This window comes from Pristis pectinata, chromosome 13 (assembly GCF_009764475.1).
Source record: "Pristis pectinata isolate sPriPec2 chromosome 13, sPriPec2.1.pri, whole genome shotgun sequence".
NCBI classification, from domain to species: Eukaryota; Metazoa; Chordata; class Chondrichthyes; order Rhinopristiformes; family Pristidae; genus Pristis; species Pristis pectinata.
Genome location: NC_067417.1, coordinates 27,849,692 through 27,864,601, shown reverse-complemented (window position 1 = coordinate 27,864,601; position 14,910 = coordinate 27,849,692). Strand labels below are relative to the sequence as shown.

General features: G+C 43.3%; 2 protein-coding genes across 5 annotated transcripts in view; one reads left to right on the top strand and one right to left on the bottom strand.

Moving 5' to 3' along the window:
- LOC127577539 (protein C19orf12 homolog) overlaps positions 1–12,788 on the bottom strand; it is a 42,931-nt gene extending 30,143 nt beyond the window's left edge. Inside the window, exon 1 of the mRNA XM_052028795.1 lies at positions 12,705–12,788. Coding sequence (XP_051884755.1) covers positions 12,705–12,731 — 27 coding nt within the window. The 5' untranslated portion in view covers positions 12,732–12,788. The remainder of the gene's footprint in view (positions 1–12,704) is intronic.
- Positions 1–14,910, top strand: part of si:ch211-260e23.9 (uncharacterized protein LOC555795 homolog) — a 40,698-nt gene that overhangs the window by 4,751 nt on the left and 21,037 nt on the right. The gene's annotated exons all lie outside the window — the stretch shown is intronic.

Sequence of the window (14,910 nt, the reverse complement as noted above, 5' to 3'; positions counted from 1 at the left end):
CCTTTCAGATGCTTATCAGCTCCTTTTTAAACACTACAAATGAATCTACTTCCACCACTACCCCAGCCAATGCATTTTATACCCAAAGCACCTCCTAAATCAATATGTTTTTCCTCATGCAACTTTTGGTTCCATTGCTCCATCTCTCTGTTCTTAACCATTCCAGCAATGGGAATAGTTTCTGTCTATCAACTTTATCCATACCTTTCCTGATTTTAACTACATTGATCAAATCTCTTCACAACCTCCTCTATTGTGAGCAGAACAACCCACCTACTCCAGTCTGTCCACAGAACTAAAGCTCTTCCACCCTGGAATCTTTTTTTTGTAAATCTCTTCTATTCTCTCCAAAGCCTTTGCATCTTATCAAAGGTGTGGTGCTCAGAACTGGACACCTGGGCACAATACACCAAAAGGTGCTTTGTGACTTCTGCAAAGTGGTCCCACAATGTTATTCTGTGTGGAGTTCAAGCACCTTGACCCAGCAACAAAGAAATGGCGATATATTGCCAAGTCAGGATGCATTGAAGCTTACGTGAACATTGATTGTGAGCATACTGACATCTTAAGAGGAATCATGCTGTTGATTGAATTGGGTGCATTTATTTTGGTGAAATTAGATGGACCATTGTTGGATAACTGAGGTTGATCTTGGTCAACCTTTGCCAACATGCAATTCACACTTGGAACACATCGATTCGACCTGTCCTTCTCATTGTTTTCAAATCACCATCTTGATGCTACATTGTTTCCTTGATGGCCTTTGCTGTTTTTTGCACATTACAGGATGTAGAAATATAATTTGATTAATCTTTGTAATCATTGAACTTAGAAGGCCTGAAATTCTGAATCTTTAAATTCTAAAATTCATTTATCACAGTTATAATTTGAAGTCTGTTTATCAGCAAATTGGAAACATGTAGAAAAGACCTAATCTGGAAAGCATGCAACGCATCTTAATTCCTATTTTAACCATTAGCTTATTGGACATATCCCACTAGGTGTGTGCTAAAGGCAGAAGTTACTGCCACATGTTGTATTTGGGAAAAAGTAAAACCGATATTATAGATAATCTAACAATGTATGTGATTTTTTTGAAGCATGTGGATATCCAAATCAGAGTAAAATTCAAGCAGAAATCTCTTGCTCTACAGTAAAACTCCAATAATCCAGTATAAAATTATTCATAAATCCCGATGGTTCTGCATCTGGCTCACTGGGTTTTGTTCCTCACACTCCCATTAAACTCGCTGGGTTTTGTTTCCCGTGCTCCCTGTAAACTCACCCAATTCACAGCAAAATTTATTAACCCACCATGTAACATCTTAAAAAAAAACTGAATTTAAAATGTGATTGGTATTAATGCAGTTAATATCTAATAGTCAGTAAAATCCGCTTGACCAGCACCACCAAAATCCTGAGGGTTCTGGTTTATTAGAGTTTAAGTGTAATTTACATTCCATACAGACCTTTACAATATTGTTTTTTGTATATGATAATGAGGAAGCCACCTTGTCAAGCTGGTGGCTGAAACATCTTGCTTAATGGAAAATCACTGTAAATCACCATGTGGAACAGTGCTCTATGTTCTACTGCCCTGCCAAACATAGTGAGTTGCAGCTGATAAAGCAAAGTAATTTAAAAAAAACCTCCATTCAGTAACAAATCTTTTTTGCTGCCTGTTTCAATTCCAAGCCTAGCATTCTAAATTAGGCTTGAAAAATGAGTTCCGACAACTACAAAAATAGCTGGCTTGATTCACAGAAAGTAAGGTTATTTACATATTGTCTGTAATTACAAACAACTCTCTGGCTGAAACTGTGGGGGCCAGTCTGGACTTTGAGTTCTAGTAAGGGGAATGGTCAACCAATCACAGGGAAGACTGACATACATTATACAATAATACCCTCTCACATGCAGGCTTTCAAGTTGTTGTTAAAAATAGTGCTGAGGCGAGAACATTTTGTACCTGAATGGTATCTGCATTACCTACGCATATGTCTTGTGCTTATAAAAGCTAAATACTTCACAATATGCTCTGTATACAAGGTTTTTATATTTTTGTTGTTTATTTTAAATTGAGAATCTTTTGCTGATGTTTCTAGGTTAGCATGTAATTTATTGAACCTATAATCTGTGTTTTAATCAAGTTTAAGTAAGCAGAAGGACATGCCTGAAGAAGACCAAACCAGTAGTTTAGAAAATAGAACAGTACAGCACAGGAACAGGCTCTTCAGCCCACAATGTTTTGCCGAATTAATTAAACTGGTAATTAAACTAATCTCTTCGGCCTACACAATGTCCATATCTCCCCATTCTCTGACATTCATGTGCCTGTCTAAGAGCTTCTTGAATGCCCCCATCATATTTGCCTCCACCACCACCCCAGGCAGCGCATTCCAGGCACCCACCGCTCTCTGTGTAAAAAAAAACTTATCCTGCACATCTCCTTTGAACTTGCCCCCTCTCGCCTTGAATGCATGCCCTCTGGTATTTGACATTCTGACCCTGGGAGAAAGATACCATCTGTCTACTCTATCTGTGCCTCTCATAATCCTATAAACCTCTATCTGGTCTCCCCTCAGCCTCTGACGCTCCAGAGAAAACAACCCAAGTTTGTCCAACCTCTCATAGCACATACCCTCTAATCCAGGCAGAATCCTGGTAAACCTCTTCTGCACCCTCTCCAAAGCCTCGACATCCTTCCTATCTAAGTGCATGCTCTCTAATATTTGATATTCCGACCCTGGGTTGATGTACAGAGGGTATTGGGGCCCAAGTCCATAGCTCCCTGAAAGTGGGTACACAGGTTGATAGGGCGGTAAAGAATGCAATACTCCAGATGTAGCCTAACTAAAGTTTTACAAAGCTGCAGCATAACTTCCCAACTCTTGAACTCAATGCCTCGACTAATGAAGGCAAGCATGCCATTCTTTACCACCCTATCACCCTGGGGATTTACTAAAATCCATGCAAACAACATCCACAACTCTACCTGCATCAATATCTTTTGTCACCTCCTCGAAAAACTCAATCAAGTTAGTAAGACATGACTTGCCCTGCACAAAACCATGCTGACTGTCCCTAATTAAGCCATGGTTTTCCAACTGCTCATAAATCCTATCCCGATAGCTTCCCTACAACTGATGTGAGACTCACTGGCCTTTAGTTTCCAGGATTATCCCTATGTCCCATCTTGAATAATGGAACAACATTAGCTACTTGCCAGTCCTCTGGGACCTCGCCTGTGGCTAAAGAGGACATGAAGATCTTGGCTAAGGCCCCAGCAATCTCACCTCTTGCATCTCTCAATAACCTGGTGTGTATCCCATCAGGCCCTGGGGATTTATCCACCTAAATGTTCTTTAAGAGATCCAACACTTCCTCCTCCTTTATCTTGTTATGGACTCAGTGAAAGTCCCTTTAAGATAGAGAGTGTGTGTGTATGTGTGTGTGGGGCGTGCTTATGTCAATAGAAGATAAAGGACGTAATGACGTGGTTGAAGAAGGCAGAAGAAGAAGAAGGAGAGAGAGAGAGAAGGGAGAGAGACACCAGCCTGCTTGTTTTCTCTATCGATGGATGAGAAACAATAACTGTGTTTGCCACTGAAATCCATGTATGGAAGTTGGAAGTAATCCGGTGGAGTTCACTTTGTTGCTGACCTGTAGAAGGAAACAGGTATTTGTGTGTGGACGACCACGGTTCGGATGCTTTTCGGGGTGAGGAAGTCACTACCGAGTAAACACTGAAGTGTCGTTTGGGTTCCATCGTGGAACATTTGGATTTCGTATGTACTCTCTCTATGTTTTTCTACATCTACATCTTATCTTCAGACAACGGTGGTTGTTGAAGAAGCCCTTGCTCATGTTTCACCTTATGGTTTGCGGAACTGAACTTTAAGAACCATTCCGGAACTGGGAGTTTTGGACTTTGTCACACACACACACGAAGAGTTTAGTTTTTGGGGTTAATGTTCAAGGTTTAACATTTTTTGAATTCTAACATACTAACACTTTTACTTTTATTTTACGTATGGTCATAAGTAGTGATTAATAAAATAGTTTTTAACACTGAATCATGCTCAGTGTGTTTCTTTTGTTGCTGGTTCGTGACAAAATTGGGGGCTCGTCCGGGATAGTTCCCAAGGTTAACGAGATTGGTCCGGGATAGTTCCCAAGGTTAACGAGTGTCGTCTGGGATTGTACCCCAGATTGACGAGATTTGTTCGGGATTCAATCCAAATTCTTTTTAATTGGCTTGTGCGTGTGGAAACCAGCAGCAATGGATATTAAGGCATTTTTGGAGTCACCAACCCAAAAGGGATTGGAGGTGGCGAAAAAGGATGATTTGATAAAGATTGCTACAAGGCTAAACCTTACAGAATTAAAGCAGTCTATGAGAAAGGCAGATATTCAGAGACTGATAGCTGGCCATTATGTGGAAAAGAAGGTGTTTGAGAAGGAAGTGTTAAAACAGTTTCCTGGCAGTGAAATAGCAATTTCTGAGGCACAGGTGCAGCTGGCAAAGATTAGAGGCTGAACGAGAGCAAACCCAGTTAAAGATAGAGGCTGAACGAGAACAAAAGAAATTAGAGGCCGAACAAGAGGAAAAGAGATTAGAGGCCAAACAAAAGAAATTAGAGACTGAACAAAAGCTAACTCAGATGAAGATAGAGGCTGATCTAGCAATGAAGCAGATGGAATTGAAGAGGATGGAGCTGGATAGTGAGGAAAAGGAGAAACAGAGGCAGCATGAGTTACAAATGAAGCGTAGGAGTTTGGAATCTGATTCTGAAGATGGTTTTTCAGCCAGTAGGGAGGTTCGATTAGTCCCTCCGTTTGAAGAAGATCAGGTTGATCAGTATTTCCAACATTTTGAAAAGGTTGCTGTGAGTTCAAACTGGCCAAGGAAAGGATGGGCTCTTATGGTACAGAGTGTGATTAAAGGTAAAGCTCAAAAAGCTTATTCTGCTTTGTCTGCTGAGGATGCAGCTGATTATACCAAGGTAAAACAAGCTATTTTGAAGGCCTATGAATTGGTCCCTGAGGCTTATAGACAAAAATTCAGAGACTTGAGGAAATCTGCAGATCAGACTTATATGGAATTTGCCAATGGAAAGAGAATATGTTTTGAACGATGGTGCCTGGCTAAAAATGTAGATGGGGATTTTGATAAATTGAAAGAATTGATACTAGTGGAAGACTTTAAAAGATGTGTTCCAGCTGAATTAACAACATATTTAAATGAAGTGGCAGTGGAAACTTTACAAGAAACTGCTAGGTTGGCAGATGATTATGCTTTAACCCATAAATCCAAATGGGGACAACCTAAAACCTTTCAAAAGAGTTACAAAGACAATCCAGGTAAACCGGAGATTAAATTGGGAGGTAATCAAAAAGGAAAAGATGAAAAAAAGCCAGGACTGGAGAAACCTGTTGAGCGTACTTGTTATTACTGTAGGAAACCTGGCCACGTGATATCTAATTGTGCCCTTTTGAAGAAAAAGAAGGAAGCTGGGCCCAATGCTTGCTTTCAGGCAATTAAAAATCAAAAAGGTTTAGGAGATGCTGTTAAAGATCAGTCCTTGCAAGAGGTAAAAGCGGAAAAGTTGGAGGAGGTGAGAAAAGAATTCCGTTCTTATGTATCAGAGGGTTTTGTTTCACTGAATGATGAGTCACCCCAGGTGCCAGTGAAAATTCTTAGAGATACTGGGGCTAGTCAATCTCTCTTGCTGGACAGTGTTTTAAATTTTGGTGAAGAAAGTGACACTGGTGAAGTAAATCTAGTACGAGGCGTTACAGGTGAGACCATGTCTGTCCCTTTTCACAGGGTGATTTTAAAGTCAAAGTTCGTAGAAGGACCAGTCGAGATAGGGATAAGACCTAGTTTGCCAGTGGAAGGAGTTTCTTTGTTATTGGGAAATGACCTTGCAGATGGAGAAATTGTTCCTGTGGTACGGTTAACAACCAAACCAAGGATTGATGAGTCTGAGAATGATTCAGATGTTTACCCATCATGTGCGGTGACTCGAGCTAGAGCTAAAGAATTAGCCAAGACAGACAGTCTGGTGCAGTCTGATGTGGTTCCTTGTGACAGTCCTAAACAGGAAGAAAATTATGATGCCTTATCTGAGACTTTTCTGTTTTCACTGGAGGATCAACATCCTTATAGTGAGCCTGAATTTAAAGATTTGTCTTTGTCAAGGAAGGATTTTATGGTGGAACAGACAAAGGATCCTGAGTTGACAGAATTGAAAGAAAAAGCACTCTCATGTGAGGAGATTGAAAAAGTGCCAATTGGATATTATGTCAAAAATGGAGTGTTAATGAGGAAATGGAGACCTCCCCATGTCCAAAAATTTAAAACTCGGTTGGAGAGAGTCTGCCAGCTAGCGAGAGAGAATTTGAAAACAAGCCAGATAAGAATGAAGACATATTTTGATAGACGTGCTCAGCCTAGGACATTTGCAGTGGGGCAAAAGGTGTTGGTATTTTTCCCTAGCCAAAATAATCCCTTGCAATCTCGTTTTTCTGGACCCTATGTTATTGAATCTCAAGTGACTGATCTAACATATATAATCAAAACACCAGATAGACGCAAGAAAACACAACTCTGTCATGTAAACATGCTAAAACCTTATTATGAGAGGGATTCAGTTGTGGCCTTGGTGGATGGTGTAAAGGTTGTTTCTAGAATGCCTGATGTTGATGTTGAGGAAGGCCAATTTAGACCAAATATTGTTCCATCAAAACTAAAAAACCAAAATATCCTGGAGAACCTTGAAACGAAGTTGGACCATTTACAAGTTTCACAAAAACAACAGATGAGAGAATTAATTTTAAAATTTAAAAATCTGTTCCCAGATGTTCCAAACAGAACATCGATAATTACCCATGATGTTGATGTTGGGGATGCAAAACCAATCAAACAACACCCATATCGAATGAATGTGGAAAAAAGTAAACTTGTTGATCAGGAAATCAAATACATGTTGGAAAATGATATTATTAGACATTCTAGTTCAAATTGGAGTTCGCCCTGTGTTATTGTACCTAAACCTGATGGAACTGTTAGATTTTGCACAGATTACAGGAAAGTGAATGCTGTAACAAAGTCAGATGATTACCCTATTCCTAGGGTGGATGATTGCATAGACAGAGTGGGAAAGGCAAAATTTCTTACAAAGATTGACCTATTAAAAGGGTACTGGTGTGTTCCATTAACAGATAGAGGAAGGGAAATTTCAGCCTTTGTAACCCCTTCTGGATTGTATGAATACAATGTTTTGCCATTTGGAATGAAAAATGCTCCGGCAGCATTTCAAAGAATGATTAATTCAGTGATTCATGGGTTAAAACATACATGCCTACATTGACGACTTAGTGATTGGGAATGATACATGGGAGGATCACATCTCTGCGTTAGAAAGGTTGTTTGAAAGACTTTCCAAGGCTAACCTTACAGTTAACTTGGCTAAAAGTGAATTTGGCCATGCCACTGTGACGTATCTTGGTTATGTTGTAGGTCAAGGCAAGCAAGCTCCTGTTCAGGCAAAAGTTCAAGCAATATCTGAGTTCCCTATTCCCACAGGTACGAGGACTGTTAGAAGATTTTTGGGAATGGTTGGATATTATCGAAAATTTTGTAAAAATTTTGCTGATATTGCTCTTCCCCTAACTAATCTTCTGAAGAAGGGAGTAAAGTTTGTTTGGACAGATTCTTGTCAAGAAGCATTTGAGAAACTGAAAGCCATTTTATGCTACCATCCTGTGCTCAAAACACCTGACTTTGAAAAGCCATTTTCATTAGCAGTAGATGCCAGTGATGAAGCTGCAGGAGCTGTGTTGTTGCAGAAGGGTGACCTTGATGATATTGACCATCCTGTAGCTTACTTTTCAAAGAAATTTAATGAGCATCAAAAGAATTATTCCACCATAGAGAAAAAATTACTGTCGCTTGTTTTAGCCTTGCAACATTTCAGTGTATATGTTTGCACCGCTCAGAAACCATTGACTGTGTATACAGATCATAACCCATTGGTGTTTCTGAGCCGAGTCAAAAACAAGAACAGAAGGCTGTTAAACTGGAGTTTAATTTTGCAAGAGTTTGATCTCATGATAACTCACATTAAAGGCAAAGATAATGTGATTGCTGATTGTCTTTCCCGATGTTAAATGGGAAACATGTATCTGTACTAATCTGATAGTCTGTAATTGTGTAGCATGATAATTATTAACATTACTAACTGTATGCGCGGTTAAAATTTTCTTGGGAAAATTTTTTTTTTAGGTGGGAGGTGTTATGGACTCAGTGAAAGTCCCTTTAAGATAGAGAGTGTGTGTGTATGTGTGTGTGGGGCGTGCTTATGTCAATAGAAGATAAAGGACGTAATGACGTGGTTGAAGAAGGCAGAAGAAGAAGAAGGAGAGAGAGAGAGAAGGGAGAGAGACACCAGCCTGCTTGTTTTCTCTATCGATGGATGAGAAACAATAACTGTGTTTGCCACTGAAATCCATGTATGGAAGTTGGAAGTAATCCGGTGGAGTTCACTTTGTTGCTGACCTGTAGAAGGAAACAGGTATTTGTGTGTGGACGACCACGGTTCGGATGCTTTTCGGGGTGAGGAAGTCACTACCGAGTAAACACTGAAGTGTCGTTTGGGTTCCATCGTGGAACATTTGGATTTCGTATGTACTCTCTCTATGTTTTTCTACATCTACATCTTATCTTCAGACAACGGTGGTTGTTGAAGAAGCCCTTGCTCATGTTTCACCTTATGGTTTGCGGAACTGAACTTTAAGAACCATTCCGGAACTGGGAGTTTTGGACTTTGTCACACACACACACACGAAGAGTTTAGTTTTTGGGGTTAATGTTCAAGGTTTAACATTTTTTGAATTCTAACATACTAACATTTTTACTTTTATTTTACGTATGGTCATAAGTAGTGATTAATAAAATAGTTTTTAACACTGAATCATGCTCAGTGTGTTTCTTTTGTTGCTGGTTCGTGACGATCTCAAAATGCCCTAGTGTATTAGTATGCTCCACTCTGATCTCCCTATCCTCCATGCCTTTCTCCTTGGTAAATACTGATGCAAACTACTCTTTTAGGACCTTGCACACATCCTCTGCCTCCAAGCACATGATCCCTCCTTTATCCTTGAGTGGTCCTACCCTCTCCCTAGTTATCCTCTTGCTCTTGATATACTGTATGTATAGAATGCCTTGGGATTCTCTTTAATACTACTTGCCAAGGATTTTTCATGGCCCATCTTTCTAGCTTCTTTATAATCCACAAGGGCTCCATTTGATCTTAGCTTCCTAAACCTTACATACACTTCCTTTTACTTCTTGACTAAATTCACCACCTCTCTCAACATCCAAGGTTCTCTTACCTTGTCATCCTTGTCCTTCCTTCTTACTGGAACATACCTGTCCTGTACTCTGTGCAGTTGGTCTTTAAACACCCTCCACGTGTCAGATGTGGACCTGGCCAAACACAGCTGTTCCCAATTAACTCTCCCTAGTTCCTGCCTAATGCTCCCGTAATTTGCCCTGCTCCAATTTAATACTCCCCCACAAGATCCATACTTATCCTTATCTGTAGCTATCTTAAAACTGAAGGAGTTGTGGTCACTGTTCCCTAACTGTTCTCCCACTAAGGTCAGTCACCTGGCCTGGTTCATTCCCAACACCAGGTCCAGTATGGCCCCTCCTCTCATTGGGCTATCTACATACTGATTTCAGAAATCCTCCTGGATGCGGCTAATAAATTCTGCCCCGTCTAAACCTCTTGCACTAAGGAGATCCCAGTCTATTTTAGGGGAGTTGAAGTCACTCACAACAAAAACCCTGTTGTTTTCACACCTTTCCCTAATCTGCCTGCATATCTGTTCCTCAATGTCCCAGTGGCAATTGGGAGGTCTGTAATATAATCCCATCAGAATGATTGCGCCTTTCTTATTTTCGAGTTCTACCATATGGACTCAGTGGAGGAGGCCTCCATTATGTCCCCTCTGAGTGCAGCTGTGATATTGTCCCTGATTAATAGCGCAACTCCTGCCCCCACCCCCTCACCTCTCTCTCTATCTTTTCCAAAACATCGAAATCCTGGAACATTAAGCATCTAGTCCTGTCCCTCTCTCAACCAAGTCTCTGTAACATACTGATCCATGCTCTAAGTTCATCACCCTTACCCATTGTACTCCTAACATTAATATACACACACTTCAACCCATCCATCCCTTTGTGTCTATTACCTTGCTCCAGCCTGTTCTTACTGGCCCCGACATCTACCTTCCTCTCAATCCCTCCACTCTCTGACCTGGTTCTCTGGTTCCCATCCTCCTGCCAAACTAGTTTAAACCCTCCGAGTAGCACTAGTGAACCTCCTGGCCAGGGTATTGGTTCCCCTCCAGTTAAAGTGCAACCCATCCCTCTTATATAAGTCAGCCCTGCTCCAGGGGAGGTTTCAGTGATCTAAGAACCTGAAACCCTGCCTCCTGCACCAGTTCCTCAGCCACACATTCATCTGTCTATCTTTCTATACCTGCCCTGACTAGCAGTTAGCACCAGGAGTAATCCAGAGGTCCTGCTTTTCAGCCTCTTTCCTAACTCCCTATACTCATTGTGCAAGACTTCTTCCCCCTTTCTACCTATGTCGTTGGTGCCAGTATGCACCACGACCTCTGGCTGCTCACCCACCCCCTTGAGAACGTTCTGCAGCCATTCTGAGACACCCTCGACCCTGGCACCGGGAGGCAACACACCATCCTGGCACAACAGACAAAGTGCTGGAGGAACTCAGCGGGACTGCTGAAGGGTCTCTACCCGAAACATCGACTGACCATTTCCCTCCACAAATGCTGCCTGACCCACTGATTTCCTTCAGCATTTTGTATGTTGCTTCAGATTTTCATCATCCTGGCATCTCTTTTGCGGCCACAGAATATCCTGTCTGTCCACCAAATTAAAAATGACGAACAGTGAGTAAAAGCCATGTCTGCTGTACTTGCCGGCCAGATGAATGTTGAGTTGTGTTTGTGACAAAGAATCAGCCAGCATGCAGTGAACATTGCTGATGATAGAAGCTGATGATTACACAAATGAGATTTACTTTAGTCGATGAAGCGTACTGTAGCTGCACTGTGCTGGTAGTGGAGAATGTCGACGTGTTTACAACTGTGTGAGATGCACACCTAGCAAATTGCAATTGATGCCAGCTTTGAGTGTTTAACAGCTGGACCTGATCAGGTAAGTCGAGAGACAGACCTTTCCATGTCCATGCCGCCCTTGTACTTAGCTACACTAACTCTATTTACCCCCATCGCTTCTGCTTCATCCTTCTGTGTCACACACTCTTCATAAATCACGATCCAATTCAAATCACCCTGCTTCACCCGGCGGCCGATTACTGTTAGTTGCCCCTTCGCTCTGTCCGTGCCTGTTCCTGGCTCACCCTACACGGTCCGCAATGACATCACCCTTTCATGTCCGCTTGAATCCCACACTGGGATCTCCCTTTCACGTCCGCTTTCGGCTGCACACTGCCGGGTCCCGCTCCCAGTTTGCCAGACCCACTCCGGATCGTCCTACTGCCCCTGCGCTTCTCCCCGTCGCCCGCTACCTGCCCCACTCGAGTCGCGCTCGCTTCGCTCTGCCTTCTCAGTCTAATCACCTTCACATTTCGAATTACTGGTGCAGATTCCTTCGTTTGAGCCACTTCGCTCCGTCGGTCCCTGCTGGTTCACCCTACACGGTCCGCAAGGACATCACCCTTTCAGGTCCGCTTCAGCTTCATGCTACCGTGTTTCTTTCAGGTCCGCCTGAACTCCATAGTTCCCTCTCCCTTTCACGTCCGCTTCAATTGCACCCTGTGCGCACCCAGTTTGCCGCACCCGCTCCGGATCATCCTGCTTCCCGTGCGCTTCTCCCCGCCGCCCGCTACCTCTGCCCTACGCGGGTCGCTCTCACTTGGCTCTGTCTTCCCATCCCGTTCATGCTTCACCCGACCTGGTGGGCTCGTCACCTTCACATTTCGCGGTCCATTTCTAGTCACCCTGCTTCATACCGTTGTCCATTACTGTTAAACATTCCTTGATTGTTTGCCCTTCGATCTCTTCATCCCTGTTCGTAGTTCACCTCACACGGTCCGCAAGCACATCACCCTTTCTGGTCTCCTGGGCAACATCCTGCCGGGTCCCGCACCCAGTTTGCCAGACGCACTCCGGATCATCCTACTGCCCCTGCACTTTTCCCTGCCGCCCGCTACCTGCCCCACTCGAGTCGCGCTCGCTTCGCTCTGCCTTCTCAGCCTAATCACCTTCACATTTCTAATTACTGGCGCAGATTCCTTCGTTTGATGCCCCTTCGCTCTGTCGGCCCCTGCTCCTGGTTCACCCTACACGGTCCGCAAAGTCGTCACCCTTTCAGGTCCGCTTCAGCTTCATACTGCCGTGTTCCTTTCAGGTCCGCTTGAGCTCCTTGTTTCTCTCTCCCTTTCACGTCCGCTCCAGCAATAACTTGTTTTTCCTTTCTGATCCGCATGGGCAGCATCTTGCCGGGTCCGCACCCAGTTTGCCACACCCGCTCCGGATCATCCTGCTGCCCACGGGCTTCTCCCTGCCGCCCGCTACCTCTGCCCTACGCGGGTCGCTCCCAATTCGCTCTGCCTTCCCATCCTGTTCATGCTTCACCCGACCTGGTGCACTGGCTCGTCACCCTGCATATTTTCACATTCCGGGTCCACTTCAAATCATGTTCCCGTCCCTGCTGCATCCCGCGGCCGACTCGTTGGTTATTTGCGCCGTCATTCTGTCCATCCCTGCTCCTGGTTCACTCTACACGGTCCGCAAGAACGTCACCCTTTCAGGTCCGCATGAGTCCCTTTCGCGTCCGCTTGTTCTGCACCCTTTCGGGTCCGCATCCAATTTGCCGGATCCACTGAATAATGTGGCCTTCCCAATGAAGCCAACAGAGTGCGGCTTGGGCCTTAATACCCGGGACAGGACACTGGTTCCACTGAATCTGGATGATATCGCAGAGCCAGCATTGATTATTTTTTCAGTGCCTCGAAATGCCTGCTGCAGGTAGTTCAGGTCTCAGAAGCATTTAGAAAGGCAAGGAATACTACTGGCTGGTAAACCATGACTTTTATGCCAGTTCTGAGTTCTTGATCTTCAAAGCTCCTTTCCTCAAATGACCAAAGACTGGGCAGGCACATTAAAGGGGATGGTGGATTTCATTATTACTGTCTTATTTCGCTGTGGTGGCTTCTGAGACATGTCTCGCCATGAATCTTTATTGTTAGGTTGCAGGTTGGTAGAGGCCACTTATCTTGCAGATGTTGAGTATTAAGTCCATGTTCTCATATGCTTCATAGAATGAGTTGACATGTCCCAAAACATACAAAGGCATCCATCATCCTTATGCTGCGGTTCAGTTACCAAGGTTTGGGTGACTGGTTCTGTCATGTTATCACTGTAGATTGAACAGTTTAGTCCCACTCCCATGAAAAAAAATGGTGGGGGTGAGGTACAGCACTGCAGTGAGAAAGAATGAAAATGTTTTGGGCAATGATGCACCCCTATTTGATATAGGTATTCACTGAGATTGGCTTTGTTTTAGGTTAAGATCATGACTTGCATACCATCATCATATAAACATAAGGAGACAGATTTTGTTGGCCCGCTGAATTGAAGAGTATGCTCCACAGTCCCCCCAGTTCATGGAGTCAAAGGCTTTGGTGGGTGCTGCTCCCCGCAGTTCTCCTGAAGTTGTGACACAGTGAAGATCAAGTCCATTCTGCCTCTTGACTGGTGGAGTCTGTACAGTGACTCCCACCATTGGAGGAGGCAGTCGAGGAGGACCCTGGCAATGACTTTCCCTGTGCTGGGCAGCAGGAGCCTCCACTGCAGTTACCGCAGTTGGATTTATCTCTTACCTTGAGATGGTCACAATTATGACATCTCTGAGGCCCCTGGTATACTCAGTTCCTGTCCTCAGTTGTGGACAGCGAGATTGTGGATTTGTGACCGACCCCATTCACTGTTCAGTAGGGATGCTGTCAGCTCCCAGGGCCACAGTAGTTTGCCATTTTTCACTGATATTGTTGGTCTTCTCCTTGAATCAGTCCTGTGGTCAATGTAAAGAAGTAGACATCACTCAGGATGTTTTTGATCATGTGTGTGAAGAACTTTGAATAAACCAGACACAACCTCTAGAGCTCTGCAAGTTTCCCACATATTACTCTGCTCACTCTATTGTCACTCCACTGGAGACTGGGAACCCACAGGGGCATATGTGGTACAACCTCTGTCCTTGTGGTGACAGTGCTCCTACTGTATTATCAGATAGAGTATCCGACCTGATGCCTGAGCACCCCCATTTTTAAATCTCCACCATTTTGAAGCTGTACCTTCTTCCGTAGGATCCTAAGTCCCCCAGATTCTCTTCTTGATTATCCACCTCTCTATCCTTTTCAAATTTTTTTTTAAAAAATCCATTTCAACTTTTTATTCATCTGCCCTAATATCTCCCTGTGTGGCTCAGTGTTGAATTTTGCTGATGCTCCAGGGAAGCACCTGGGAGGCTGCACAAGGTTAAAGGCTTGATTATAAACACAAGTTGTCGCAGATTCAGATATTGACCCAGGGAAGGTTTAAGAATCTTTGATGATGGATACTGACAGATGTTTTAAAAATCACTGCCTATGGATTGGAAATTTCAGCCTAAATGATTCAGAATTTATCTTAGAACATCACAATGGTGACATGATTGATAACATGGCAGTGCAGTAAATGGGAGTGGTGGGCAAACTCCATTTGTGATTACGTTACATGTAACCTTTGTGAATTATCTGCATTTTCCAATGTAATTAAGAATTACATTATTGCAATATTTTTCTA